This window comes from Acomys minous, assembly GCF_964271855.1.
Source record: "Acomys minous genome assembly, chromosome: 3".
NCBI lineage: Eukaryota > Metazoa > Chordata > Mammalia > Rodentia > Muridae > Acomys > Acomys minous.
This window is the reverse complement of record NC_140485.1, coordinates 76,476,195-76,489,918: the sequence shown is the minus strand read 5'-3', so window position 1 is coordinate 76,489,918 and position 13,724 is coordinate 76,476,195. Positions and strand designations below refer to the sequence as shown.

Sequence of the window (13,724 nt, the reverse complement as noted above, 5' to 3'; positions counted from 1 at the left end):
CAGAAAACAACTAAACAAAACTGAACAAAACAAAAACTAGAGCAATATACATATTTAAGGAACTTTGAGTCTTAAAACTTTAAACTGCCATAATTGTTGAATATGGATGACTGTGGCCTGGACAGTAGAGATCTGCATTTATTAGTTATGAAATCTATTAAGTTGACAAACATTTTTAGAAAAATGAAATTGAGTACACAGTGTATGTGTATATATATATATATTTCCTACTTATACCATTAGCGCAGCATGTGCAGATTCTGCTGAGTGTGATGATAAGCACCCCTAAGAAAATAAAGCATCAAAAAGACCAGGGGCTTGGCCAGAAGACACATCATTGGTGGTGGTTGTTGGATGACGTGTAATGCCCATAATATCATTTGTGTTATCTTAACAGCTTTTTGTGCCCGAACCTCGCCCAGTTCCTAAAAATGATGTTGGATTTAAATATTCTGTGAAACATCGACCATTTCCTGAAGAGGTGGACAAGATTCCTTTTGTAAAAGCAGACTTGAGCATTCCAGATTTACATGAAATTGTCACTGAAGAAGTAAGACAAGTTACTATTAGCTCCTGCTGAAAGGATAAGTGAAAATATTCTTAGGTGGTGTATGTGGTCAGGCATTGCCTTTAGTGTTAGGGACGAGAGGCAGAAGATGCCTTGGGTCTCTGTTATCAGGGGGTTGACACGCCAGAAGATGAATGCGTAGACCTGGGCCAGCTGATAAGAACTACGACTGTTTTAGAGACAGGGTCCTTGCCTACTTGGCCTGTTCACAGTAGGTCTCAGTATCTGATAACATGGTCAAAGTCTGGGAGTAAAGGTGGATGGTTGAATAGTACAAGAAGTAGGTTTGGGCTTGGAGAGGGGAATATAACCCTTAAAAGTGGCTCACGTCTGAGGCTGGGGAGCACTTGCTCATGCATGGTCTGAATAGTGGAAGTTGAGATGGTTGCATTGTTAAGCCAGGTTGTTTAGAGGTATCTTCATGCATGAAGGAGTAAAACCTTAACATAGAATTGATCAGAAGCTAAGGAATCCACAGGGTTAAGTACTTTAAAAAGATAGGTTCTTGCCCGGGCATGGTGGCGCATGCCTTTAGTCCTAGCACTTGGGAGGTAGAGGCAGGTGGATTGCTGTGAGTTTGAGGCCATCCTGGTCTACAAAGCAAGTTCAGGACAGCCAAGGCTACACAGAGAAACCCTGTCTCAAAAAACAAAAAAAGATAGGTTCTGCAGGGTGAAGATAACCAGCCCGGAGCCAAGCGAGAAAACAGCTCAGAGCAGAGATAGAGTGGGAAGCAGAGATGAACAGTGTCCTTACAAGCGGGGGATGAAGAATCAATTGGTTCGGTCCTGGAAGAGACCTAACTTTGAACCATGAAAAGGTCTAACTTCGAACCATGTTAGTTTAATTCTGTGCTCTGTGTTTAACTGAACCATGTTGATAAACAAATCTTATCGTTTTCTTTGTTGTTTTGCTTTTATTTTTGTTTTAAAATTAAACTTATTTCATTTTGAGGAAATGTTTTAAAAATATCTGACCTATTTCAGTTAGAAGAAAGGCATGAAAAATTAAGAAGTGGGATGGCACAGCAGATTGCTTATGAGATACACCTGGAACAGCAAAGCGAGGGGGAATTGCAGAAGCGAAGCTTCCCTGACCCTGTCACGGACTGTAAGCCCCCACCTCCAGCCCAGGAATTCCAAACAGCCCGCCTTTTCCTTTCGCACTTTGGATTTTTGTCTTTAGAGGCATTGAAGGTAATTTTTAGGAACTTTTATGAATAAATATATTCACAAATTAGCCATCAGCTGATGATAGCTATAAACTTTTATCAAAATGAAGAAAAGTTTAAAACAAATGAACAAACAAGAAACCCATCTTAAACTTACCTGCATGCATGTCAGTGGAATTCTGTGCTGCTATTATGGGTTCAATATGGGCTCCAGGACAGTGAACCTGTGAAGGGCTTGCTTCAGTGGTAAGCCCAGATCTGAATTGGTTCTTTCATGCCACTCTTTAAAAGAATGAAGTTAATTCTGCAGTACCGTAAACTTTTCATTTATTACTGTATGTATTTGGGATTTGGTTTGTGGTTCTAAGGATTGAATACACATGCTAGGCAAGCACCCTGTCAGTGAGCCACACCCTCAGCCCCAACTCTGTAGTATTACAACCCAAGCTATACTCTTAGGTTGTATAGTTGGTAAGATTAGCTGGTCATGGTTTGTGCTTATAAAGCAGAGACAAAAGTTCAAGACCAGCCTGGACTGCATAGTAAGATTTTTGTCTTAAAAAAAAATAAATAAATAAAATAGGCTGGGGATATATTCCCTAGTATTGTAGGTAGGTAGGTACGTAGATAAGTTGCCTGAAAAGTACAACTGACCCAGCCATAGGTCATTTAAATTTTTAAAAATTTATTTATGCATCTGAGCGTTCTATTTGCATGTGTGCTTATATGACAGAAGAGGATATCAGATGTCATTATGGACGGTTGTGAGCCATATGTAGTTGCTGGGAATTGAACTCAACCTCTGGAAGAGCAGCCAGTGCCCTTAACCACTAAGCCATCTTTCTAGCCCTGGTCATTTAATTTTTTAGGGAAACAGAAAGACATAGCTGTTTGATTTGGATTTCAGCATGTAGAGAGAATATATTTTATACTGTAGAAAATAGTTTGAGATACGAAATGTAAAAGTAAAATCACTTAAAGTGGAGCCAGGCATGGTGGTTTATGCCTGTAATTCCAGCACTTAGGGAGGCAGAGGCAGGTAGATCTCTGTGAGTTCAAGACCAGCTGGTCTACAAAGTGAGTCCTGGACAGCCAAGGCTGGCTACACAGAGAAACCCTGTCTAGAAACAAACAAAACACACTCTTAAAATGGAAATTGAAAGAACTGGCATGATGGTGTACACCTTTAGTCCTAGTGCATGAGGAGAAGAAGGTACATAGAGGCCAACCTGGTCTGCAAAGTAGGTTCTAAGCCAGCTGGAGTTTATAGTGAGACCTTGTCTCTAAATAAATGCAAAGTAAAAGAGCAGATAGTGGAAAACTAGATACAGAAGTAAATAAGGAAGGCATAAAACAAAGATCCAGCCTGCAAATGGTTAGTTATATTCCTAATGGAGTAAGTGTCAAATCAAAATTATTCCATCCTTTACTAGCCTTGTTCCTGAGAGTATAGTTTTTCTATTCATGTCAATATTTTAGAATATTTAAGGTTTTAAGAAAATAATGTTTGGAGCTGGAGAGATGGTTCAGGAGTTAAAGAGAATATTAAAGAGAGTATTAACTGAATTCTGAATCATTAGCATCTTAAGTGAATTCTCTTGCAACTTAGTATTTGTCAAGAATAAGGAAAATTGATTATTGGGAAATATTAGTAAAAATACTAAGAAAATATTTTGACTCCATCAAACAATAAAGTAAATCAAGATTTTACAGAACAATATTAATCTGACCTTAAGAATACCTCCAAGTTTAGGACACATAGTATGAATCTGAACCTCAAAGGTCTTTGAAGTGTTAGCTCCTCTAACAAGTTAGAGGTACCTTTGTACAAATCAGAGGTAATTTTTATCTTGACCATATGGTAATATGCAACAATGAGAACATTTTAGACAGCGAGGTTTTTAACTTTTGCCCTTAAATAATTGTAGATTAATAAAACACTCTAAAATAAGTGTTAAAGATGATGTCTTATGGTAACACCTTACACTACAAGGGAAAATGAAGAAAGAAAAATGAAAATAACTACATAAGAAATTTCATTGTCAGGCAGCCATCAATAAAATATTTAAATAAGTTAAGCTAAGTACAATGTGATGAATTGTTGATGCCTTAGCTGGGAGAGGTGCATGTGCAAATGGCCTGTGCAAACAGTTTGATCGTTGGATCCCACAGAGGGTAGAAGAGAGCTGACTCCCAAAAGTTCCCCTCTGACTTTCATACAGGTGCATGTGTACACTATACAAATAAAAGGTAAATTTTAAAACTGCAGTGTGAAGCTAAGGGTGGTATGCACCTTTAGATCCAGCACTCTGGAGACAAACACTGGCAGATCTCTATGAGTTTGTGGCCAGCCTGGTCTACATAGTTGAATTCCAGGCTAGCCAAGGCTACATACTGAGATCCTGTCTCAATAATGAATAAACAACAAAACATATATACACACAACCCAAGGAATGTGAAAATTCTCCATCTGCAGCTGGAATACTAACACAAATTACATTTACCCTAAAAAATTTTGTACAAGAGCTACAGGAAGCCGAGTGGTGGTAGCTCATGCCTTTAATCCCAGCACTTGGGAGGCAGAGGCAGATGCAGGTGGATCGCTATGAGTTCGAGGCCAGCCTGGTCTACAAAGTGAGTCCAAGACAGTCAAGGCTACACAGAGAAACCCTGTCTCGAAAAACCAAAAAAAAAAAAAACAAAAAAAACAAAAAAAAAACAAACAAACAAAAAAAAAAACTACAGGAAGAGACTTGAAGGAGAAACACAAGTAGGTGGACGCTCACGGCATCTGCAGCATGCTAGCACTCCCAGTTCCTGCCCCACAGTTTCAGAGGAAAAGAGGAAAACTGGGAGTTCTGACAGTATTTCAAGAAAGTTCATTGAGTGGTAAAATTTGGAGCACACCTTTAATCCCAGCACTTGGGAAGCAGAGGTAGGTGTAATATAGGAGCCTCCTACACTTCTTGCTTTGCTGTTCTATAAACCTAAAGGTTCCCAAAAAATACAAAATCTATTAACTTTTAAAATGCATTTTTGTTTCATTTTTGTTTTCTGTGGTAACGACTTGCATTGATGTGTTTGCTACAGTAGATGAGCATGTAGCCATGGATTATTAACTGGAGTCTCTAAATTATTGTACTGACCAATAGGTTTTGACAAATTGTATAATGTGCCACCATTGCATTTATTTTTAAAATATTAAGGGTTTTATGTGTGTATGCATGTATGGGCATGTACATACTCTCATGTGCAGTCTCCACTGCCATCACAGATCCCTGTGTTGTTTTGCCTGTTGCAGAATGGCATATGGTTGGAATCATGTACAATGCAGTCTCACTCTGTTATTTTTCCACTTAGCAACAATGCATTTACAATTCTTCCATGTCTTTTTAAGATTTAATACATCATTTATTTTCATTAATAAGTAGTTTTTTTATCCATTCACCTATTAAAAATATCTTGCTTCTTGTATATGTTGGCAGTTCTGAATGAAGCTGCTGTGAAATTCATGTTCATCATTTTCTGTAGTTATGTTTTTCTGTCATTGAGGAAAAATACCAAGGTATGTAGTTGCTACATTATATTTAAGACAGTGCATTGGCAAGAAACTGTCACTTATCTTCCAAAGTAACTGTACTATATTGTGTCTATATTAGCAATGAGTTTTTTAAAATACAGTTTTAAAAAGCTCTAGAGGAGGTGGAGAGATGGCTCAGCTTTTAATATCACTGGCTGCTCTTACAGGGGACACAGATTAAATTTCCAGCATCCACATGGCTGCTGACAACCACCTGTAACCCGAGTCCCTGAGTATCCCGTGGCCTCTTCTGGCCTCTGTGGGCACCAGCAGTGTACATACATGCATGTAGGCAAAACAATTATGCATGTTTTTATATTCTAGACAGCACTATATTATAGAGAAAACAGGATCTCAGATTATATACACACTGTAACCTCAGTCGTTTGAACCAAATAAAAATAACTTGAGGTATAGACACATTAAGCAGTTTCTTTAGGATCATGGTTGTATTTATTAAAACAAGAAAAGGTGGGTATGATGACAAACATCTGTAATGCTAATACTTGAGAGGCTGAAGCAGGAGTGCAAGTTCAAGGACAGCTATGGCTATATAGTGACTTAGAGGCAAACCTGGGTTGCCAGGTTATCCTGAGACACCACCGTACTGAATGGATGAATGACCCACCAACCAACCAAACTGTCAGATGCTGCTTTATGGTTGGAATAATGCAGAAATAACAATTGTTGCTTCTCTTGTGTGATAGGAACCTGCAAATAGTCGTCTACCTCCTCACCTCATTGCACTTGATTCTACCATACCTGGGTTTTTTGATGACATTGGGTATCTGGATCTCTTGCCATGTCGTCCTTTTGACACAGTTTTTATTTTCTACATGAAACCAGGTCAGAAAACAAACCAAGAGGTAAGAAGCCTCAACTTTCCCTCTTCTTTCTGTGCTATAAGCATACACGGCTTTATGTCAGTTGTTTGTATCTGTACTTGATATGAGAGTTTGTGTGCTATGCTTACTGCTTGTGGCTTCATTAGAAACTGAGTGCTTGTAACTCTGAAGCCTAGTGCTGAGCATGGCTAGGGTAGGAGTCAGCATGGATTCCTTTTCCATAAGGAATTCATACTCATGAGGCAAAGGAAACTTAAAACACCTGAGGGCTAGCTGCTGGGAGCCAGAGCTAGGCCGGAAGCTTTGGAGTAGGACAGTAGGAGTCTTAAGTACTTCCTGACAATCTTCCCTGAGGCTCCTGCCAGCTAGAAGTGAGCAGCAGGCTTTCTCCTCACTATAAGCTGTTTCAGCTGAGGCAAAGCATAAAATATGGTGAAGTAAAACACAGTTGGATGTGGGTAGCAGAAAAGACCAGGAGGTGAAAGGATGTATAATGTGCGTGAGAATGGAGAGCTGACAGGAACGGCAGGGCGTCTGAAGTGTCTGTTGGAAGCAAGAAATTGAAACATGGGAACTAGTCAGTGCTTGTGACTAGGAGAGGGTCAAAGAAGATGGTACGGTGCTGTGACTGTGTGATCTTGGAATTGCACTGTCATTAACCTAAGTTGTTAAATTAACACACCTGTAGAAATTAACTCCTCCCCCCCCCCACAGGGTTTCTCTGTGTAGCCTTGGCTGGCCTGGACTCGCTTTGTAGACCAGGCTAGCCTCCAACTCACAGAGCTCCTCCTGCCTCTGCCTCTCCAAGTGCTGAGATTATAGGCATGTGCCACCACACCCAGCTGTAATTTACTGAAGTTACAGAATGTTTCCATAAGAAGCACTGCCTCAAATTGTGTATTAGTGAGCTGCTGACAAGAAAGTTCTTCTCATCCATGTCACTGACTCAGCACACACTTAGTAAGTTTCTCCTTTCTGTTAGGCTCCTGGGTTACAGGCAAACAGGGATACAAGGCCAATTCCCTGTATAAAGGGAAGGCTGGCATTGAAGAAGCACTCATAGTAGAGTGTATAAATGGGGGTGTGAAAGGCCCTGGGACAAGACCATTCGCTAGTTTCTGAGTGTACACTGACCACAACCACAGCATAAACTCCCCCGAGGTAAAAAGCACTATTGCACCTTCATGAATTCCTCACGGTACCAGTATGCTTGGAGGGTTCAAGAAGGTAGGAGAGTGGCAGCCAGAAATGAGACTTTGAGCTTTAGTTTGTTAGAGCCACAGTAAAATTGGGTTAGTAAGACTAGGATGTTGCTCACATGAAAACATGGACAAATTTTCTCCTCCCTATAAAAGACACAGCTCTGAGGCACTTCCTAATCCATTCAGTTTCATTGGGCTTCTGGGAGCTGAGGGTGATCAAGAAGCAGTGGAGGTTTCTGGAGACTTCTTGAGAATATTTCAAACCTCTCCCTAGCCAGTAGAGATTAATTTCTGGCTGCTAGCACATGACCTGCAAAGCAAATTTGAATCGCCTACTGCTTTTTGATTAAGTTTTCAGAAGTTATTTATTTATAGACTTCTCATCTAGCCAGGGGACAGAAAGATCAAAAGTTCAAGGAGAGCTGGGGTTGGATAATGAGACCCTGTTTCCTAACATCGAGTGAGATGGCTCCTTGGGTAAAGAAAGAACCAACCGCATCTAGTGGTCTGAATTGGATCCCTAGACCTACATGAAGGAGAAAACTGACTCCACAATTGGGTTCTGCCCCCTATGTGCCATGGCAGTTTGCATGCTCTTGCACTTTGTCTCACACTCTTTTTTGCTCTCTAGCTCTCTCTTACACACTAAGTGAATAAATGTTAAGAGAACATTTGAGAGCTATGGGTGAACAAAACAAATGTACTTCTAGAGACTGACGTGTACAGAAGATAGTGACAGTGACACACAATAGACTGAGAAGTAATAGTTGTTACTTCCTTTTTTTTCTTTTCCAGGTGTGCAGGGGAGTGCCATCAGTTAGCATTGTATAAATGACTAGAGATTTATGAACTAGCTGCTTCACTCATCTGAGAGGCGCTTTTAAATATGGTGATTTAAGATCTTGATTTTTGCTAAAATTGTATGCCTGGGGCAAGCTAAGAGAGTCTTACTTTTAGAAAATTCTCCAAATGGTTTTGGCACACACTCCCTGCCTCCCTTTTGGGTTTTTTTTTTTTTTTTTTTTTAAAGAAATCCATATTTCCCTTCCTTTAGAACTGAGTGGCTAAGGGCAGCTGTCTGTCACGGGAGCCGCCCAGTGTCTTTCAGGCCATTGAGCAGGAGCTTTGGCTTTGGATCCCAGCATTGTTCTGTCAGTGTGTCTTAGATTCTTTTTCAGTTACTGTAATAAAATACTCTGACAAAAACAACTTAAGGAGAAAAGGGCTTATTTAGCTTATCGTTCCAGGTCCGTTGTGTCAGGCAGGCAGGAGTCTGGCTGGTCAAACTGCACACCATACTCAGGAACCAGCGTGCAGGCTTGTATTCAACTCCCTTTCTTTCTCCTTCACATCAGTCCAGAATTGAGCCCATGAAAGGAACCACCTGCATTCAAGGTGGGTCTTACCACCTCAATTAACCCAATTAAGAAAATACCTTGTTGGGTGATAGTGATGCACACTTTTAATCCAACACTCAGGAGGCAGAAGCAGTCGGATCACTTGTGAGTTCAAAGCCAGCCTGGTATACATAGTGAATTCTCTGGTGCTCTGGGCTATATAGTGAAAAAAGAAGGAAAGAGAACCTGTACAGACATGCCCACAGACCACCTAATCTGGACAGTCCCTCACTGAGATACCTTTTCCAGATTTTGTCAAGTTGGAAATTAATATTAACCATCACACTGTGGTAGCAAAATATATCTTCAGACTTGCCATTGTCACCTGGATGTCAAAAGGATCTCCAGATGAGAACAACTGTTTTAATTTTCCTACATGTTTTCATATCTATTTATTTGCGTGCCTGTGCCCATCCACATGCCATGGTATATAGGTGGAAGTCAGAGGGCAGGTTGTGAGAGTCAGTTCTCTCCTTCCACTGTTTGATTTTCTGGGATCAAATTCAGGTTATCAAGTTTAGTAACAAGCCCCCTTACCCACTGAGCCATTTTGCCAGCTCCCAAAACACTGTATTTTGTCTTTTTTTTTTTTTTTTTTTTTTCAGAGCTGATGACCAGGGCCGTGTGCTTGCTAGGCAAGCGCTCTACCACTGAGCTAAATCCCCAACCCCACAAAATAGCTTAGAATGAGGGTTTCCTCTCTCTGGCCAGTATAAGAAGAGAGAAACTTGTGGTTACTTTGTTTTTCTATGCTGCCTGTATTCTCTCCTTTGGACTAAGAAAAGACTGTTTTTCACATTCATTTAGTAATTATACCTAATGTCTACTGACTTTGTTGTAGGCTTTTAGTTTTACACCATTTGTCAAAGCTGTTAGCACACACCTGTTTAACATTTCTCATTAAATAGGTCTGACTCAGTAATTGTTTTGCCAGAGGGAAAGCTTAGGCTCTTACATCATCTCATGTGATCCTCACAATTATTGTTACTCCCACTTTGCATATGAAGAAACCAGCCAGCCAACTCAAGAACACCTGTTTTTTCACTATGGTGATATATTTCCAAATTCATACTGAATTGGGCCTTGATGTGTCAGAAGCTTCAAAGTTCATCAGTTTTCATGCGTGTTTAATATATTCTTGTATTCACTTCATAACTGATGCTTGGTTTGTATTTCAGATTTTAAAGAATGTCGAGTCTTCCAGAAATGTTCAGCCACATTTCCTAGAATTTTTGCTCTCCCTTGGCTGGTCAGTAGATGTGGGCAGACACCCTGGTTGGACGGGACACGTGTCCACCAGTTGGTCAATTAATAGTTGTGATGATGGTGAAGGGTCTGAACAAGGTAAAGCTTCTAATAGCTGTTAACTGTTTCTTGTTTGGTCATTCTTGCTCCTCCTCCCCTTTCCTGATAACCTTTAATACCTTAAACAGATTATATCAAGGAAACGTTCTCCTTTCCTCAGGGCTAATCTTCATGGGGTCATATTCCAGTTTGTATATATTGTGTGGGAGGGTTGGGAGGGAGGGATGCATATGTGCTCACTCCACTGTATGAATTGCAGATGTAGAACTCAGTCAAGGGGCTTGGGGACAAGAGCCTTTACCTACAGAACCATCTTACCACTCCTAATATGTCTAATTTTATAGATATTTCCTATGTGTGTGAAAGATACAATGATAGGGTAAACCAATGCAAAGTTAACTACTTGATTATTACTGTGCTTCCTATAAAAATACTTTTAATATACCTAATAAATAATGATTTCTGGGGTTTTTTGTTTGTTTTGTTTTTTGAGACAGGGTTTCTCTGTGTAACAGTTCTGGCTGTCCTGGAACTCCCTCTGTAAACCAGGCTGATCTTGAACTCACAGAGGTCAGCCTGTGTTCTAGAGTGCTGGAAACAAGAATGTTTGATTTTTGAATGAATGAGCGTTTTGATAGACTTTGTAGTCTCAGGTTCTTATCCATCTCCACACAGCTTCTGAGACTGTGTACTAGGGTAACAAAGGGCAGTACAGACTGAAACTTGAGGCAGAGTCTAGCTCATGTGTTCTGGGCTCCTGAGGTTTGAGGTTAAGTAAATAGTCTTCAACATTCTTATCTCAAGATCATGCTATCTCAGAATTTCCCTTTAGCACCAGTGTGACCTGACCTCTAGTTTCTTCTAATTTTTACTCAAGCTGGAGGAAAATATTTTGGGATATACCATAATTTTAATTTCCATATGCCCATAAAACATATGCTTGATTCTGTGTATACCTTAAATTTCTGTAAGTAGATAAAGGATATGTACATTTTTCATGTTTATAAATATGTCACTGGGCATGGTGAGATTATTGTATGTATGGTGCTGGGAATTGAACTTATGGCCTCACATGCTAGAGAAACTCTACCACTGAGTAGATTTTTCTACACCACTTTCTAAGTAAGTCCTTCAAATGCTTATGATTTAAGAGATAGAAAACCTGAACAAAACTGGCTGAGATTTTTATTAATTTTAAAAAATTTACTGTAATTGTCCAGGTGTGGTAGCTTATGTCTTCAATTTCAATACTTGGGAGTAGAAACAAGTGAATCTCTTGACTTCAAGGCTAGCTTGGTCTGTATAGAGAACTACAGGCTAGCCAGGGCTACATAGTAAGACCTTGTCTTAAAAAAAGAAAAAAAAATGTATGTATATGTATGATACGTGTGTGCATGTGGGCGGTACTTGCACGCCACTATACACATATAGAGTACAGAAGACAGTTCTTTCACCTTCTCATGGGTTCTGAAGATTGAGCTCAGGCTTTTACTCACTAGCCCCAGCTTAAAACTCGAAGATCATTTATTTCTCCCATACACCAAGAAATTCCAAATTGGTTAAGTTTTTTGTCATTATCAGCAGCCATATTTTGTTTACAGTTTTCTTTTAGATCTGTTGTTAAGGTTATTTTAATAAAACTGTGTTTGTTTCTCTTAGTTTATTTCTTACCCCAGCTATCACACAAATAATTGAGACTGTATTATATTTGTTTATGTAGCTTTATATAGCACTATCTTGAGCAGTTTAAGTCTGTTCTTAACTCTCTGTGTTATTTGACTCATCTTTGCCAAATTCCCCAAGTTACTTGCTTTTTAGTTCTTTCTTTGCTCCAACTGAATCTTCTTCATCTCTCCTGCACTTCTGCCTGTGGCTGAGTCCCCTTCTTCCTCTTCTACACCCCCCACCCCCCGCTGGCAGGAAGTCCAGCCCTATTCTTTCCCTTGTTCAGCGATTGTAAGTTGCTTTATTAGCATACAAAGGGACCATTGGGGAACAGAGTGTATACAACAACTACTTAATTGAGACAGGAGATTCTCAGATCAAGGATTGCAACCAGATGTAGGGGATACAGAAATCAGTATTTGAATTACATAATCTTATGCCAACAATCTGTTCTGTGCATTTTTGCTTAATCCTTACTTGGCTTCTCTCATAGTAAAGAAAGGCAGTTTCAGACTTTACATGCATAAGCCACTGGAGAAAAGGGCTGGAGTCCCTTTTCTCCCAAAACCCTGATTCTGGTAGAGAAATTGTATTTAGAGTCAGTCCCACCTACACTGTAACTTCATGGCTGCCCCAGAGTAGGGGCAGTGGAGGAGATGCTGGAGCAGTAGCCATAGAGGATGCTGAGTGCCTGCCTAGAGTTTCAGCTGTGGCCCATATCTAGTTTTACAAGTAGAGTGCTACTAGAACTTAGCCACACTCCCATTTGTGTGTTGTATGACTACTCTGGTCCTACAGTGGCAAAAGTAGAGAGTTGTAGCAGAGACATATTACCTGCAGAGCATCAAATATTTACTGTCTGGTCCTTTGTGGAAAAAGTGTCAACCTCTGCTCTAAACTTCTTGCTTACCACATCTTTACCAGCAGTAAGCATCTCATAATATGTTAGGTGAAATGTTGTTTAATTTTAATTGTGATTAAAAATAAGCATGTTTTCATATATTTCCTTTCCTGAAATCTGTGTGCCAACCTCCTCTGAAGATCCTGGTCTTTTATGTCATATTGGTTATTGTATGTTCATTTTAACTGGGACTTAGACTACTTAGGGGTGTTTTGACTCATTCCTTCTGGCGTAGAGCAGATACATCCTACTAAGACTCCCTGTATGTTTTTACATCACTGATCATCAGAGATGGTAGAGCAGAGCGGGGCTGAGAGTGTAAGAGGGTCCAGGTCTGCTGTAGAGTGATTTCACAAACTAGGAAATTATGATACAAAATTATCATAAGGACACTAAGCCAACACTCGTGGTTTGTTCTTCTCACCTACCAAGTGGTTCTTGTTGGAACTGCCATCACTTTATAAAGTGGCTAGTTTTCATGAGCAGGAAGATGAATGCACCCAACTTTCTGAAGTCATTTGTAGTGATGTGTTGTTTCTTGTTCCTAGATGAACTACCTTCCTCTGAAGACGCTGGGGCTAGCATTTTCAATGGGCAGAAGAAGGTGCTGTATTATGCTGATGCCCTGACAGAAATAGCTTTTGTGGTTCCTTCTCCTGTGGAGTCCTTAAGTAAGAACGTGTTTTGTATAGTGCTGCTGTAGGATCTGTTTGTACATTAACCATTTGGTGTGTTGTTATGTATTAGAAGAGAGATTTTGAAGTCATCAGAGGCATTCTTCAGCTTCTCAGCAAAAGTGCTATAACTGTAAATTATATATATACAGGTGTGAGATCCTGTCATCACTTAACTTTCTGTACTGTGTTAGTTACTTTTCTGGTTGTATAACCTGATGGAAACAACAGAAATAAGAGCCAGACTAGTTTATTCTGAAACATAGTTTCAGAAGTTTCAGGCCATCATGATGGAAAAGACATGGTAGGGTGGTCTAGTCCATGGCAGTGAGAACTTGAACAGCTTCTTACATCATAGCAGACTAGAAAGCAGGACTAGGGCGAGAACCCACAGCCAGAGTATAACCTCAAAGGTC

The 13,724-nt window shown here is 40.0% G+C and overlaps 1 protein-coding gene across 4 annotated transcripts in view; it reads left to right on the top strand.

Moving 5' to 3' along the window:
* The window catches only part of RALGAPB (Ral GTPase activating protein non-catalytic subunit beta), a 79,110-nt gene that overhangs the window by 56,266 nt on the left and 9,120 nt on the right, over positions 1 to 13,724 (top strand). For all 4 annotated transcript variants that reach the window (XM_084774885.1, XM_084774884.1, XM_084774887.1 and 1 more), the window contains 5 exons: positions 398 to 550; positions 1,555 to 1,764; positions 6,027 to 6,185; positions 9,942 to 10,107; positions 13,183 to 13,305. In XM_084774885.1, coding sequence (XP_084631011.1) covers positions 398 to 550; positions 1,555 to 1,764; positions 6,027 to 6,185; positions 9,942 to 10,107; positions 13,183 to 13,305 — 811 coding nt within the window. The remainder of the gene's footprint in view (positions 1 to 397; positions 551 to 1,554; positions 1,765 to 6,026; positions 6,186 to 9,941; positions 10,108 to 13,182; positions 13,306 to 13,724) is intronic.